Source organism: Cibotium barometz, chromosome 60 (assembly GCF_041138505.1).
Source record: "Cibotium barometz isolate CiBa-2024 chromosome 60, ASM4113850v1, whole genome shotgun sequence".
In the NCBI taxonomy this organism is placed as follows: domain Eukaryota; kingdom Viridiplantae; phylum Streptophyta; class Polypodiopsida; order Cyatheales; family Cibotiaceae; genus Cibotium; species Cibotium barometz.
In genome coordinates, this window is record NC_141105.1 from 12,685,898 (window position 1) to 12,700,587 (window position 14,690).

Here is a 14,690-nt window from a genome sequence, read left to right on the forward strand (position 1 = left end):
CCCTCTGGCAGCCCTCCCAAGCCTCAGAAAAATGGAAAAAAATAGGGGAAAAATGCAGAGAGGGGGGAAAAATGGGAAAACACCTCATAAGGGCGGGCACACCCACAACAAAGGCCCTGGTGTATAAATCTAGACAGGAGATGACTTCTAACAACACTTTCACCCAAATTTAAAAAGAAAAAAAAGAGAACTTGGACACAATTTAAAGGAAAGCTAACCAGAGGCTCAATTTCTTGGACAAGATGATGTTGCAAAATAACGCGTCAAACCATTTCCATGAAACCCAAGATAACATGCCCACCCCATCACCACCAAAAAAAAAAACCCACTAACTATACCCCTCCTTCCCTCCCAGGAGCATGCACTCTGTTTTAAGAACCGGAATTTCAGAAGGATAATATAACAGCCAATTACCAATTCTTGACGTTTGAGCACCTCATAACACCTTGTAAAGCTACCTGACCATTGACTGTTGATAACCAGCTAAGGTACACCTCGGTTGTTCCCATGTTCCGTATCGATGAAGGACAACAGTTGTCTGTGAACATGTGACAAAATAAGAGTGTCTGTGGACATTGAACTCACTTCATTCATTACACCCATCTGCTGTATAAAGTTTACAACGAAGTGGCTCTTTACAATAGCCATTCAACATAGAGGTGATATTTCAGCACTGTTTACTTCCATAGCTTCTTCAATGACATATTCTTTTCAGTTTCCTTCTTCATGACTTTTGCAACTGCCATTTCAAAGTCTTCTTGCGTTACATGAACCCGACGCTCTCGCAGTGCAAACATTCCCGCTTCTGTGCATACAGACTATCCATTCCAGTAACCAAGGATTAAAGTCGGTCAATCCTTACAACAAACCAAACCAACCACTTTATCTCAGGTTATGTTCTCAAAACAAGAATAGTACCTTCAATTCTGCACCTGAAGCACCGTTCATCTTCTCTGCAATTTTCTTTAAGTCTATACCTCTCATGAGGTTCATCTTCCGAGAATGAATTTTCAAGATATCGAAACGTGACTGCACATCATAACGAAACAACAGAACTTCACAATCATGTCTTTCCCACTGAAGCAGGATCTTTGGGAAGGGTGCAAAAGTCAATGACACAGATCTCAAGCTTAACAACAGAATAACAAAAAGAAAGAATGTCAGAAGAATAAAGGTGCAAAGAGAAAGAATGCCAAAAGGTAAGTCCCCAGCGTTCACAGGTAATGACAATAAAGTGCATATTGTAAAAAGAGAGTACAGGATCACCTTCTAAAAGAATAGTTCCCCTTTTATTGATCACCTTCTAAAAGAAAGACACTCTCTAGAATAGTTCCTCTTTAATTGGTCACCTTCTAAAATTGTAATCTGGAAGTTTTTAAAAAAAGGAAACTACACTTGTAAACTCAATTTAAACTGCTAAAAGGGAAGTTTGTTTTGTAACTAGTGCGCTAGGCCGGATACTAAATCTAGGAAACGATAAAGCCTATTTACAAGGCCACGTAGAACCCAAACTTGCCTCACAAAAGCACGATTCCATCTCTCTGAGTCAACAAATCCTACTCTTGTGGGTGACAGTAGTAGCTCCTAATGCAAGATTTTTTTGACTTGTTCCTCTAAAAAGCCATCAATGAAACTTCAGCAGAGAATTTCCAGCCTTTGAAAGATTTAGGCATTTTTCATCAACTTAGGCGCATCTCTCTGTTTCTCTGTGTGACACTAACACCACACCAGCAAGTCTACACATAATCTTAATCATGTATAACTACACATCTGTCAAGTCCTGTATTGAAGAGGAGAAGGATATGGTTTTGCATCTCTGGGTCAACACCGTCAAGACTTCCATGTTTGTTGTGTGATAGTCACTCCAGGAGCAAGATGACATGCTAAATCATTGCAGTGCCATCGATGCAAGGTCCCCCGATGATTTAAAACTACACATCTGTTGAATCCTGTGTTGAAGAGAAGGGCATGGTTCTTCATCAGGCAAGATCTCCGTAGCTTGTGAGAAACAAGATTAGTCTTCAAGCCATCAACGTGAGCATTCATTATGCCTGCAAACTATCACTGACTGCAAAAGCAGCATAGTTACAAAGACGTCCTAGAGATTGAAAACAGCAACCCACAAAAGGTTTGAAAACACAAAAAATGAAAACAAAACAGATCCCCACCGCGTGTACCAAGTTCTTAACTAGAACAAATTACTGAAAGCAAGAATTTTATAATCGGAAACTGCTGAACAACACTTCATTGAAACAACCAGAAGTACAAATCGCATGCATTTCTGCATCTGAAGTGATCAAGGAGGAAGTAATGCCGCCCTAAAAGATGTTTTTTTTTTCAACTGTGCAAGTTTTCAGAAGACCAGTTGACAGACTATCATCACTAACAGCCCATAGTCAGCCGCTTGGCTCAAAAGCTATCCTTTAAACTGTAAAACCAAACAAAAGTAGAATAAGTTTCCTTACTTCCTCAGTGGGGTTAGGGAACTCAATTTTTCTATCAATACGGCCAGGACGCAGAAGTGCTTGATCAAGGATATCGATACGATTGGTTGCCATTAAGACCTGCAGAACTTTGCCAGTCAGAAAGCTGTGAAAAAACAACATACACAAGCAGTTATTTCCCAGTGCGATCTTGACTCCATGAGAGTCTACTCACAAAGCAGTTATTTCCCAGTGCGATCTTGACTCCATGAGAGTCTACTCACAAAGCTTCAAATCATCAGCTCCATCATGCATAGCATAGACTACGTGCTATAACATCCCCACTCAAGTCATCAGTGCCCAAGAGTAGGTGCAGGTTCATGCATAAAGGTATGTCACCATAGTAGACAAATCTTCATAAATAAACCATTGAACTGACTTTCTATCACTTCTGCAAATGTGAAGGGAAGACTCAGCCCTGACAAAGGCTGGAACTACAGACCAGCATTAATTTAACCTATCCTAGTTGACTCGACCTCGTACGCAGTGTAAAAATCCACCACGGAACACATTTACTTAGTTCAAAACAGATGTCCATACACGAACACAAAGATTAAAACCTTGATCTTGTTAGATGCTTCAAAGCCATCCAACTGATTCAATAATTCCAACATGGTCCGTTGCACTTCACTGTCACCATTACCATTTCCAGACTCCATCCGGGCAGAGCCTATGCTGTCAATCTCGTCCATAAAAATAATTGAAGGAGCATGCTCTCTACAGAAAACCACAACAGCAAAAAGGTGCTCAGAGAAATGAGCATCTTCTGGCATTGTGCCACATAGCAGGCAGTTAAAATGAGAAATTCAACTTTATATAAGAACGCACGAAAATGGAAGTTACAAAAAGAAAACCAACACTACAATTATAACAGCACCATTATCCAACGAAGTCATCAGTCACATGACTCTTTCTACTGCACTTTGAACAATTTGGGGCTCTAGAAATTCCTTTTTTGGCTCAAGCTTTCACAAAGACAAAGAGGTGCAAGCTCAGCCCATGGGCAGCTGGGCATTTCAAACGTCCACAGATACAAAGAGGAGCAGTTGTTCCAGCAAAGAACCAAGTTTCAACCTATTTTTTAATTTGGATACACAGGCTTATGTTCTACTAAGCAGGAAAAAGATCTCTACAGGTCAGGAATAAAGATCTGCATTGCTCTTTCATGATAAAGCAAATACACCAAAAAGTGGGGGTGTTTAGTGGATAATGGGTCCCAATCCTATGTTCTACATGGACCACTACCAAGGAGAGGTGCACCCTAAGGAGCTCCTGTACATTACCTCATCCATCACTTAGCTCTATCATTGTACCCAGCTGTTACCCTTTTACATTCAGTTCATTTCATTTGTGTACTATCTAGGATGAGATATCTCATGGAAATATTGTAACACTTCTGTCTCATAGGCCAATTTGGCCTTTTGTAGACGTTTAATATAACTTTCTTTCTTTCTCTCCTCTCCTCTTCAGTTAGCACACCAAAGTAATCGCACAGCTCAGTCCTGTTCAAGTAAGAGTAGCACCAGAGCAAGGCAATGTTTCACAATATATTAATAACAAGGCTTCCCGTTGTGGCAATTTTGACAACTACAATTCAACCCACTTAGAAAACAAGCTGTGGTAGCCAACTAATTCTATTAACAACTGTGGTGTCCAAACAAAGAACAATCAGCAGCATGCAAAATCAAACTTGCTACAAACTTCAAGAGCAAATTCGAATTCCCAAGTAACAACCCAGTAAACTACATAGAAACCAAAATTTATATCAATGTTTTTAGCCAATACAAAAGGTATATGGTAACGGCAATACCTAGCCATCACAAAAAGTTCTCGAACCATCCGTGAGCCCTCTCCAATATACTTCTGCACTAACTCTGATCCAGAAACTCGAATGAACGTACAATCAGTGTGATGAGCTACAGCTCTTGCAAGCAGTGTTTTCCCTGTGCCAGGAGGTCCATAGAGCAGTACACCCTGCAGGCACATGCAATAACATGAGTAAAACCATGCATGAAGCATGTCAGAGTCTAGTTTCACGAGTCTTTTCAGAAATGACTTTATACCTTTGGTTGAGCAATACCAAGGCTTTCAAAAAGCTCAGGATGCTTGATTGGCAGCTCAATAACCTGCAAAAACGTAAAAATTATTTCTAAACTGGAAAATTTAACAACGCTTGTCAACATAAATTCAGGCTTCAAAGCTGCATTACAGTGACTCATTGCACAAAAGTACACCTCAATAGCCAAAGCGTTTAAAGCTAACAATTAGGATCATTCTTGCTAATGACTTCATTCAGAGACAGGGTAGCTTGCACAGGCACATAGATTCCCCACATTGTCGGAGATTGAGACATCGCTAGATGTGATTCAAGTGCAACGTCAGCTTTACAGAAAGTCTGAGACAAAGAAACTATTTTTCAAATGCCATGCCTACTATGAGAATTGGACTCCTTCAGTACATCCATTACCACAATAGAGACAGGAAATCAGAGTCTTGCCTCCATAGTAACTCGAGTATACAAATGAGTACTTTTGTTGCAAGGAAACTTTGCGTGATAATAAATCAGACAAACCAGACTAAACCAAACTAAAGGGCTTGTTACTAGATACCTCTTTTATCTCCTTGATCTGTTGATCCAGACCACCGATCATATCATAGGTAGAGTCCGGAACCTTCTCAACTTTCATTAGATTTACCAAAGGATCGACTTTACTTGGCAGGATCAAGTGTAAAACATAGCTGTCATTTCTAAGTGCAACACGAGTAGAGGGAGTAATCTTAGAGATGTCTATGTCTTTGTCAATATCCACCACGTACTTCCCTTCGGGATGAATCTGTAAAAACATAAACATCAAATGGAGTATCTCCGACCTTCTTACAAGCCCAAACCCATAGCTAGCTGCAAATGCCATACAACAAAAGGGATGAAGAGTTCTAGTCTCCAATGTTCTCATTCAAATTTATAAGTTCTCTATTGTGGAAAAAAAACACTCCAAGCCAGACATACAATCTCAGTGAGTTTCATTATAATTATGAGATTGTTTTGTTGCTGAGCCTTTTAAACACAAAGTTTTACAGATTGGAAATCATTCAATTACCTTCACAAGAACCTTCTTCTTTCCCATCACCTTGACCACTTCACCCACGTATGAGCCCGGTTCTTGAAGCAATTGCAACTCCTCTCTGAGCATTCGCACTACCACAAGCAAAGTTGTGTTCAGATCAAAAGTCTAAAGTTAAACAATACCAAAATATTATCAAGATACACAATTTGCAGTGACCATCAACTCTACAAGATTACAAATAGGTCCGGTTCACCCAAAAAAAAAAAAAGTTATATGACACAAGAAGTATCACTTGTTACCACTAGTCCTGAACAAATTTCTAGAAGCGACTGGGGGATAGTTTTCAGCCATGGAAAATCACTCTTTTCATGTGGCAACAGTTGGCACATAGGAGTTGGCAGTTGGTACTTGGTTGGCCATTAGGGCTAGACCAGCATTATGTCAGAGGTGTGGCCATCCCCAAGAATCTCAACGTCATTGCCTTTGGGATTGCTCAAAGGCGTAGCAAGTCTAGCAACAGATCCTACGCATTTTCACTATGGATCGGGCCCTCGCCCGTATTGTTGAGTTGGGCGCAGTTGCTGGGGCCACTGAGGCCGCGATCATCATGCCATATGAGGAGGAAGGTGGGGGACTTGCCCTTCAGGTCTCCCACCTTAGTATTTCTCAGACCGCATGCAGAAGCGCCATGAGGCCTTCCTAAGGATCTAACGGCACGGTCTCTTTCTTACAGATAGTGCTGGTGAGCCCACTTGGCATTGCAAACCACCTCTGTGGTTGTTCCCCCTTTTCCATTGTATGAGATAGCCTCGGAGGAGAAGAGCACCCTCCCCCCTTTTTTGCTCATCTTGACTCTTGTTTCCCATTTAAGGACGAGTTTGTACCTAGCCTTTATGGCTGTTTTTTCTTGGTAACTAATAGAAGGATCTTTTTCCCTGAAAAAAAAAAATTTCCTGGGTGGAAGTGTGTGGTGTGGTGTGGGTGGGTGTATGTGTGTGTGTGTGTGTGTGTGAGAGAGAGAGAGAGAGAGAGAGTGACAGGTGTAAATGTATTTCTACGTCTACAAACGGGAAAGAAAATGGAAGTGATATCCAAGCACAAGCTGCCAACAGAGACATAAGGGGCGGGTCACACGACAGATCGCTGGTACAAAGAAAAAGGCAAATCACAATGACAATCAAAAGCGAAGGGGCGGAAAGGGGCACAGATACCTCTGGCGTTGTAGTCGTTGCGCTGGGCTTCGAGGCGGTTGAGGTTGTGCATCTTGTGTCGCAGCTGCAAGTTGAGGTTATGGATGTGGGCGATGTAGTACTGTCTCAGCCCATCTCCGCCCCCCTCCTGACGCCCCATCTTTTCTTCTTCTCCACCCAGAAATCGAAGTCCGCTTCACCCACACCTTCAGCCTGGAAGAACAGGAGTACAGTGTACATAATGGGGGCGGTATAATATCTCTCCACAAGACGTCAGTCCGGACGGATTGTCCGTCCAGGACGTGTGTGTAAAGGCCCGTGGAGCAAATGGACATGGCAATTTTTGAGGCGCCCGCAAGCTGGAGTGCCCCAATTTCTTGGCTCGGGGACACCCTCACAAGGCCATGTCTACACCACGGGCATGTCAACTATGGCCTAGATGATGCAACCCCCATGCTCGTACCATGTAGGCCTCCTTAACATTGATTGGGCAATACAATTTGCTTGGACAATCAATTTCCCATCCTAATATCATGCACTAGTTTGGACGGTAATCACGAGTAGTAGTTTGGACGGTAATCACAAGTGAGCACACTTCTTGCTTGATCAAATTTAGGCCCAATAAAGTGCAAAAATATTTCACGTCTTGTGGTTTAGAAATTAAAAAAGAGACATCTTTGATCAAGCATGCTATTAGCTTGTGAATACGTTAATTGTAAGTGTTTTGCAAATATTACAGAGCTTGAATTCTATTATGATAAGAAGTTTGAATACGCTACATAAAAAAGGGGGGATGATAGACAAAAAGTGCAAGAACATACAAAAGGGGGCTAAAGGAGGGGAGCATGGTGAGATTATGCTTGCAACATAAGAGATCTACATGGTTATCTCCCACTCAGCACACTATACATGATGTATATAAGAGATCTACAGGCTTGCAACATAAGAGATCTACATGATTATCTCGCACTCAACAAGCTATACATGATGTACATCCCTACACAACCCTTTATTGTTGCATCTTCATTAGTTAGATGGCTTTGCCTTATAACGTTCTTGCCCTGCATAAAGAACCTAAATTGAAGTGCTCTAGTATTCGATATCCATGCTCCACCCTCATATTGTATTATCCATTAGCTCTTTACCCTACATAAAGAACCTAAATTGAAGTGGTCTAATGTTCGATGTCCATGCTCCACCCTCATATTGTATTATTTAAGCAGCACCAGCTAGCTCTTGCTTGTACAACCACCATTATGAGGAGTAGGCATAATAGCAACCCAAGCACCTGATATCCCCATATTCACACGAGAAGGTGGCCTAGAAGGCCAGATGGTTTAGAAATGTCTTGGATTAGATTTGGCACACTACCAAATAGGCTACATGCTACGTAGGACCGTTATCTTATAATGGTCCACACATGGAGTAAGTAGACTTTACTCTAGTGGGGGCCCAAGATAAGCATGAATGGCTATAGGAGGTAGGGATCTCTACAATAGTCTCTAATTTATCTCTATGGTCGAGTCTACATTGTGGATGGTGGCAACGACGGACCTATGTAGTTATGTCATGGCCACCCCACATATACATGCGGGTGGCCATGACAGTGTCTAATTTATCTCTACAGTCGAGTCTACATTGTGGATGGTGGTAGCGACTATGACCATGGACCTACGTAGTTATGTCATGGTCTAATTTATCTCTATGGTCGAGTCTACATTGTGGATGGTGGCAGCGATTGTGACCATGGACCTACGTAGTTATGTCATGGCCACCCCGCATATACATGCCTATATAGATACATGACCAGCCCCTTTCTTCACATAGTTCATCAATCATCACTATGAGTTTACTCCATATCTTGTACTAGCATACCACCTTTGTCTTGGCAGCTCCAAATTAGCCATTGAAGCTCAAAGCACACGAGTGTGGGGCTTTGCCATCTATTGTATCACCTCAATAATATATTATTCTTCTCTATCTCTATTATTGTACAATTTGAGTTTTTATGAAATATCCTACTTCTCATGAGTTTTCTCTTGTATACACCACACATTGCATCCTCTTACATGGTTTCAAAGCTCTAGCTCATTATAAAACTTCTTTGTTAACTATTATCTAGCACACCCTTAGATCAATGACATCTTATGCAAAACCCTACTATCCTCTTACATGGTATTACAGCTCTGGCTCATTATAAAACTTCTTTGTTAATTATTATCTAGCACATCCTTGGATAAATGGCATCTTATGCAAAACCCCACCCACCACCACTATTCGGTGTTGATGGAACGACAGCAATTATCCACTCTAGAAGTTCAATCTTAAGGCTATTCTTTCCTCCTATGAGCTTTGGCACATCGTCATTGGTGTTCACCCCCCCACCATAAGGGATGTAGACAATAACATTGTACCACCTATTGCAGACCTTGTCCAAGCTTATGGACGAAGGGATTCAGATGCTCTCTGCATCATTGTCACTAGCGTGGAAGATAGCGTGCTGACCATGGTTTAGCATGTCTGCACAACTATAAAAGCATGGGCTTTGTTGCAGAGTTAGCACAAGACCACAAATCCCTCAAGGATTCAAAATCTTAAAAATCACCTTCAACAAGAGAAGCTAAATGAAAGGTGAAACAATGGAGGTGTTTCTCAGCAGAATTAAAGATCTCCATGACTAGATGGCTGCAATCGGCAAGAGTGTGCTCTCTTATCACTATCTAAGGGTATTGTTGCCTAACTACTATGATAGTTTCTTACATCATTAAATGTTGGTGTGAACTCATGCTTATTGATCAGCATCGTTGTTGTCAATTCCATACACAACATGTCGCCCTCATCAATCGTGAATAATGAACCCTGGCCCTCCAAAATTTAGACATCCAGTGAAACTTGCATACCCTCCTTCACTGCCTCATGCAAGCCTCCTCATTCCTACCACACTCAAAGTCAACATTCTTAACCAGTTGTATTGGTGATCCCTTGGGTTCGACGAGTGAAGGCTTTCGATCGATCCTTCTCTTAAAGCATCGATTCGACACTTTCAATTGCCCAATCGCCAAACTGGATCGCAAGAGCTCCGATTGATCCAATCGCCCGACTACTCCAATCTCCCCAAGAAACCATAGGCAAGTTGGAAAGAGAAACTTAGCACATTTAAAGCTCAAATGACTTGCTAGAGCAGAAGTACGAATAACTTATGTAGTCTTAAACTCAATAGTAGCAAGGCTTGCTAGTAGCAGAAGTACGAACAACTTATGTAGTCTTAAACTCAATAGTAGCAAGGCTTGCTTTCTGCTAAAAAACAAAAGGGTGCCAACTTACATGTAGACACATTTTCTGCCATAGAAAAAAAGTGTCTAACGCATGTAAAAACCTTTGACTTTGCCTTTAATGGATACACCCAGGTGTGCCTAGAGTGGTCATCAATGAAAGCCCCAAAGTAGAGATATTCTCTGATCGATGGTGTCCTCATGGGACCACATATATCACTATGTATAAGTTGTAATTTTTGGATAGCCCTATAACTAATCCATCTTTCAAGAATGATGCCCATTGTCTCTTGCCCAAAATGCACCCCTCATATACATGTTGTCCTTATGGAACCACATATACCATTATGTATAAGTTGTAATTTTTGGATAGTCCTATAATTGATCCATCTTTCAAGAATGATGTCCATTGTACCTTGCCCAAATGGCACCCCTCTCATACATGTTTGACAAGGGCCTCAAGCTTTGGTAACTCTCATACTATCCCTTACCTTTTAAGGTGCAACAAACTACCAAAATTGAAGAGACCAAGCATGCCATAGCTCTGCATCACTCATAGCATGTGTGGTAGTAACTAAACAAGCAATATGTACCAATCTCTCATACCTATCTAACCTGTAAAGCCCATGGCTTAGAGTACCATATACCACAGTGATGTCTCCATCACTCTGATTATGAACTTTACACCTATCACATCAACAAATCTCACCATGCTTGCTCCAACAATGGTATAGACTGACAGCAAATTCTTTTTTATGCCTAAACAAGACTTTTGAGAGAGTGATTGTCCTACCATTTACAGTAGTGAGAATAACCTTACCAACTCCTTTTACTAGATACGATTTGTACATCCGACTATTCCTCCTTGAGAAGCAAACTCAAGTGAGGAAAATAAATCACACTCAGAAAAAATGTGCTTGCTAGCACCAGTATCAAAGTATCAAACATGCTAATCTATCAAACTGACAAGGATATGTCATGCACATAAGGATCATAGTTGTAGTGCACAATGAATGCCCAATCATCTTCTGCTTAGTTTACTCACTCCTTCTTTTCAACAGTTAGTGCAGTCACATAGCTATGCTTGACTCTTTCTTCTTTTCCTCTCTAGTCTTTTTGTGTATTCATTGATGTAATAGCTTGGCTTCCAATAGTAGTCGCATTTTCCTTTCTTCTTAGGCACCATTCTAGAAAGGATGACTGGGCTAATTTTGCCTTTGTCTTATAGTTCCCTTAAGAAAAGGCTTTATATTTACCTTTTTGACTAGTATAGCAAATGTCTGATCTCCTACATGCATATTAGTTCGGTTCTACTGAGATTGCTCTTCTTGTACATGCATAATAGTTCGGTTTTATTGGGGGTGGGAGATTAAAAGGTGGATGTCATAGTTATATATATATATATATATATATATATATATATATATATATATATATATATATATACCTAGTTATATCCAAACTCGTATCACCATCCAAAGTACCTATAGTATTATTATATGCACATTATGTGTGTATATACTAGGAGGCTAACCCACATTAGGCTTGTGAGCATGGGAGCATGGAAACAAGCTCTAGAGTGGAGCATGGGTTAGGACTAACCTTAAGGGTTAAGGTTAGGGTCAGGCATCCAAGGGTCACACATGGGAGATGGAGAGTTAAGACTCACTTGAGGGCCCTCCTATATAATAGGGGCATGGGGAACACTCAAGGGGGGCTTAGGCTATGGTCTCTTGATGTTATCCTTGAGGCTAGGTTATGTTATGTTCTCTTGTGTAGAGGATCATATCTACTCACCTACCATTTCACACTATAGCTACATGCTATAGGATTGGGGTTATACCTCTTAATGGTATGGGACATCAAAGTAAAGATATGATGTACATTATATTTCATGTGTGCATCCCTTAGGCTCGGGGGTGGTCGAGTGGACGAGTTTACGCTTGATTTATGCATGTTTACGTATAATAATTATTTAGAGAGATCTTAAGGTTTTAACAGTGGTATCAGAGCAATCTCTAGTTAATTGTTGTTATTTTTTCTTTCTTATTCTAATTTTGGATATTTTTTGAAGTAAATTTTAATATTTACTAAATAAAAATGTTATTTTGTTGATTTGTGTTGATGATTTGCACATGTATCATCGATATGGCGGTTGGAATGCATGTTACTACTATTCAATGGACGAATCGACGTTGCGCGGGAATTTCGTGAGTTTAATGCTATTTTTTCCTGTTTTTTATGGTTTAAAATAAGCATTAATGGAAATTTTTACCAAAATACCACATATTTTATTGTTAATATTTTTGGTAGAATGGATTCCTTGAATTTTTATAATTTTTAACAAATTTTCCAAAATTTTTAGAAATTTTTAGAGAATTTTTATGGTTAAAAATATATTTTTATACATTTTTGCGAGTTTTTCTGCGGGTATGCTATTAAAATTTTGCTGATTTTCTGCTGAAATACAATAGGGGACAGCATGTTGATGCATGGAATTCTCTCCTGTGTGCGTGGGATCCTTTTCGTCTCTCAAATCAGAATTTTATCTTCTATTTTCCTCTCCCCCGTGTGCACGCCTCTTAGTTGGCATAATTTGATTAATTTTTAATCATAATTAACTTTTAATTATGATTAATCAAAAAAGATTAATTAAATTATTAATCCTCCTCTTTGATTATAGAGAAGGAGGGGGTGGAGAGAGAAAGCTTTTTTGGAGAAGAAGGGAAGAAGAGAGGTGAGAGGAGAGGGAACATCTCTCTCGTTGCACAGTGCAAGGTTGCCGGGGGGGTTCACTCTGCAGGCGGCCAAAAAATGCCACCCCGTTACAAATGTTTTTTTCAAAGCTTTTAGCCTTAAAAGCTTTATTTAATTTTTTTAAAGAGTTTTTTATTTAAAAAAAACCTTTTCAAAAGGCTTTAAAAAAAGCCCCAAAAATATAAAATTTGAGATAAAAATTCTCTGAAATTTTTTCAATTTATTTTCTTGAAAACTCTTGGCTTTCCGCATTCCCGGAAACCTTTTGGCTTTCCGAATTCCGAATAATCTTTTGACCTTTTGGATTTCGGAAACTTTTGACCTTTCACATTCCGATTTTTTTTTGTCTTTTCATTTTCCTAAAACTGTTGGCTTTCCGTATTCCGGGAAAACCGTTGGGATTCCGAAATTTTTTGACCATTCGTATTCTAAATGCCTTCGAGGTAAATTAAAAATTCCAAGAAATTCCAAGAAAGTAGTGAAAAATTAGACGAAGGTTATTTTAAATTTATGGAAAATGTGGGGTTAGTGTTTGGCATGTGGTGTGTCCATTTGGGCGCCCGTGACCATTCAAATTCCTTTAAAATATATATATTTTTGACCTAAAAATTTGAAAAATCCATTAAAATTGTAAATTTTCATTGGATTTGAGAATTGTTGGGCATTTAATGATGAACAATGGGATTCTCATGAAAAATTAGGAATATTCTAGAAATTATTTTAAAAAAATCCTAGAAATTGGTATTTTTTTAAATATCAATGGTATTTTAGCAAATCTATTTGCTGAATTTTTTTTGAAAAAATATAGGTTTGGAATGCCATAAGATAGGTTTGGTGGAATTCAAAATTATCATATTTTGAGGCCCTATTAAATTAGGGAAAATTAGAAAAAAATCATGATAATTCTTTTTTCTCGAGAATTTAATATGTTCGAGGATTATTTAATGTTCGAGGATTATTTAATGTTGAAGTATGTTTTCTCGTGCTGACATTAGATAGATGCGGGTTATTCGCATATTATTAATACGATTATACCTCGTATTAGTAGATATTTCTGAAGAATATTTTCATGATTTTTTAACCATTGTTTAGCCATTCTTTTTGGACATGTCCCATACTTTTGATGGCTATAATTTGTATTCAAAGTGTATCTCACCTTTGACACTTGTACATGATAATTTATTTTGCACTTGTTTAAGTGTGGTCTATGCTTAATTTCTTAAGCCTAAGACAAATTCTATCATGGGTTAGTTGATCTGTTTGTTTTGGTGGATTTTACTGGATGTTTTCCAAGTTTTATATAGACTCATCAGGTTTTACCTAGATTACTTGTGTCTAGGGGTTTTTTATTGAGTACTACACACATGTGTTTCACTTGCTTACTTTGGAGTTTTGTTTAAACGACACTATATTCATATACTCCAGATTGATGAGTTGGCCACCAATTTTAATGCTTCTTTTGGTATGATTAATGACCATTTGATGGCATGCATTAATTTTTATGATCAACTATGGTTTTCGTGGATTTGAGAAGCTTCTATGCTTTTATCCATGGTTTTATAAGGATCTTTTGATCTTTTGGATAATATCATGTGCTTTGAAGGTAGCATTTGCCTTCGTTTTTTGCACTTAATTTTGGAGTATATTGCTTCTACTCTTGTACATATTCCAACTTGGATACCTAGTTGCTTATGTATCTATGTGAGCTATTTTTCTACCCTAGCTTTATTGTGTTTATTGGGTAGTTATCATTAGAAAGGAGCCAATAATTCAAATTCTTTTCTAATGATGTAATCGAAAAGAGTTATTCCTTGATGTAGTCTTAAGAATATAGAGACAGGTTTTAGTATGTGAAAGTTTGTGATAAGGCCATCTTATTCCTTTTATATAGGATTTTATTCATATTTCCTAGATGGCATACTA

At 39.1% G+C, this 14,690-nt stretch overlaps 1 protein-coding gene across 1 annotated transcript; it reads right to left on the reverse strand.

Moving 5' to 3' along the window:
• Positions 1-369: 369 nt before the first annotated feature.
• Positions 370-7,122, reverse strand: LOC147604998 (26S proteasome regulatory subunit 8 homolog A-like). The gene is made up of 9 exons (XM_086794215.1): positions 6,760-7,122; positions 5,582-5,679; positions 5,093-5,317; positions 4,547-4,609; positions 4,294-4,457; positions 3,044-3,200; positions 2,466-2,564; positions 919-1,029; positions 370-818 (listed from the first exon to the last, which is right to left on the reverse strand). Exons 1-9 carry the CDS (start codon positions 6,896-6,898, stop codon positions 678-680), a joined length of 1,197 nt encoding a protein of 398 aa, XP_086650341.1. The 5' UTR covers positions 6,899-7,122; the 3' UTR covers positions 370-677.
• Positions 7,123-14,690: the final 7,568 nt, after the last annotated feature.

Coding starts and splice junctions, on each gene's coding strand:
- LOC147604998 (XM_086794215.1), bottom strand. CDS start 6,898: ATGGGGCGTCAGGAGGGGGGCGGAGATGGGCTGAGACAGTACTACATC. Junction 5,680..6,759: donor CAACGACTACAACGCCAGAG/GTATCTGTGCCC, acceptor TGCTTGTGGTAG/TGCGAATGCTCAGAGAGGAG. Junction 3,201..4,293: donor GAACTTTTTGTGATGGCTAG/GTATTGCCGTTA, acceptor GGTTTTCTGTAG/AGAGCATGCTCCTTCAATTA.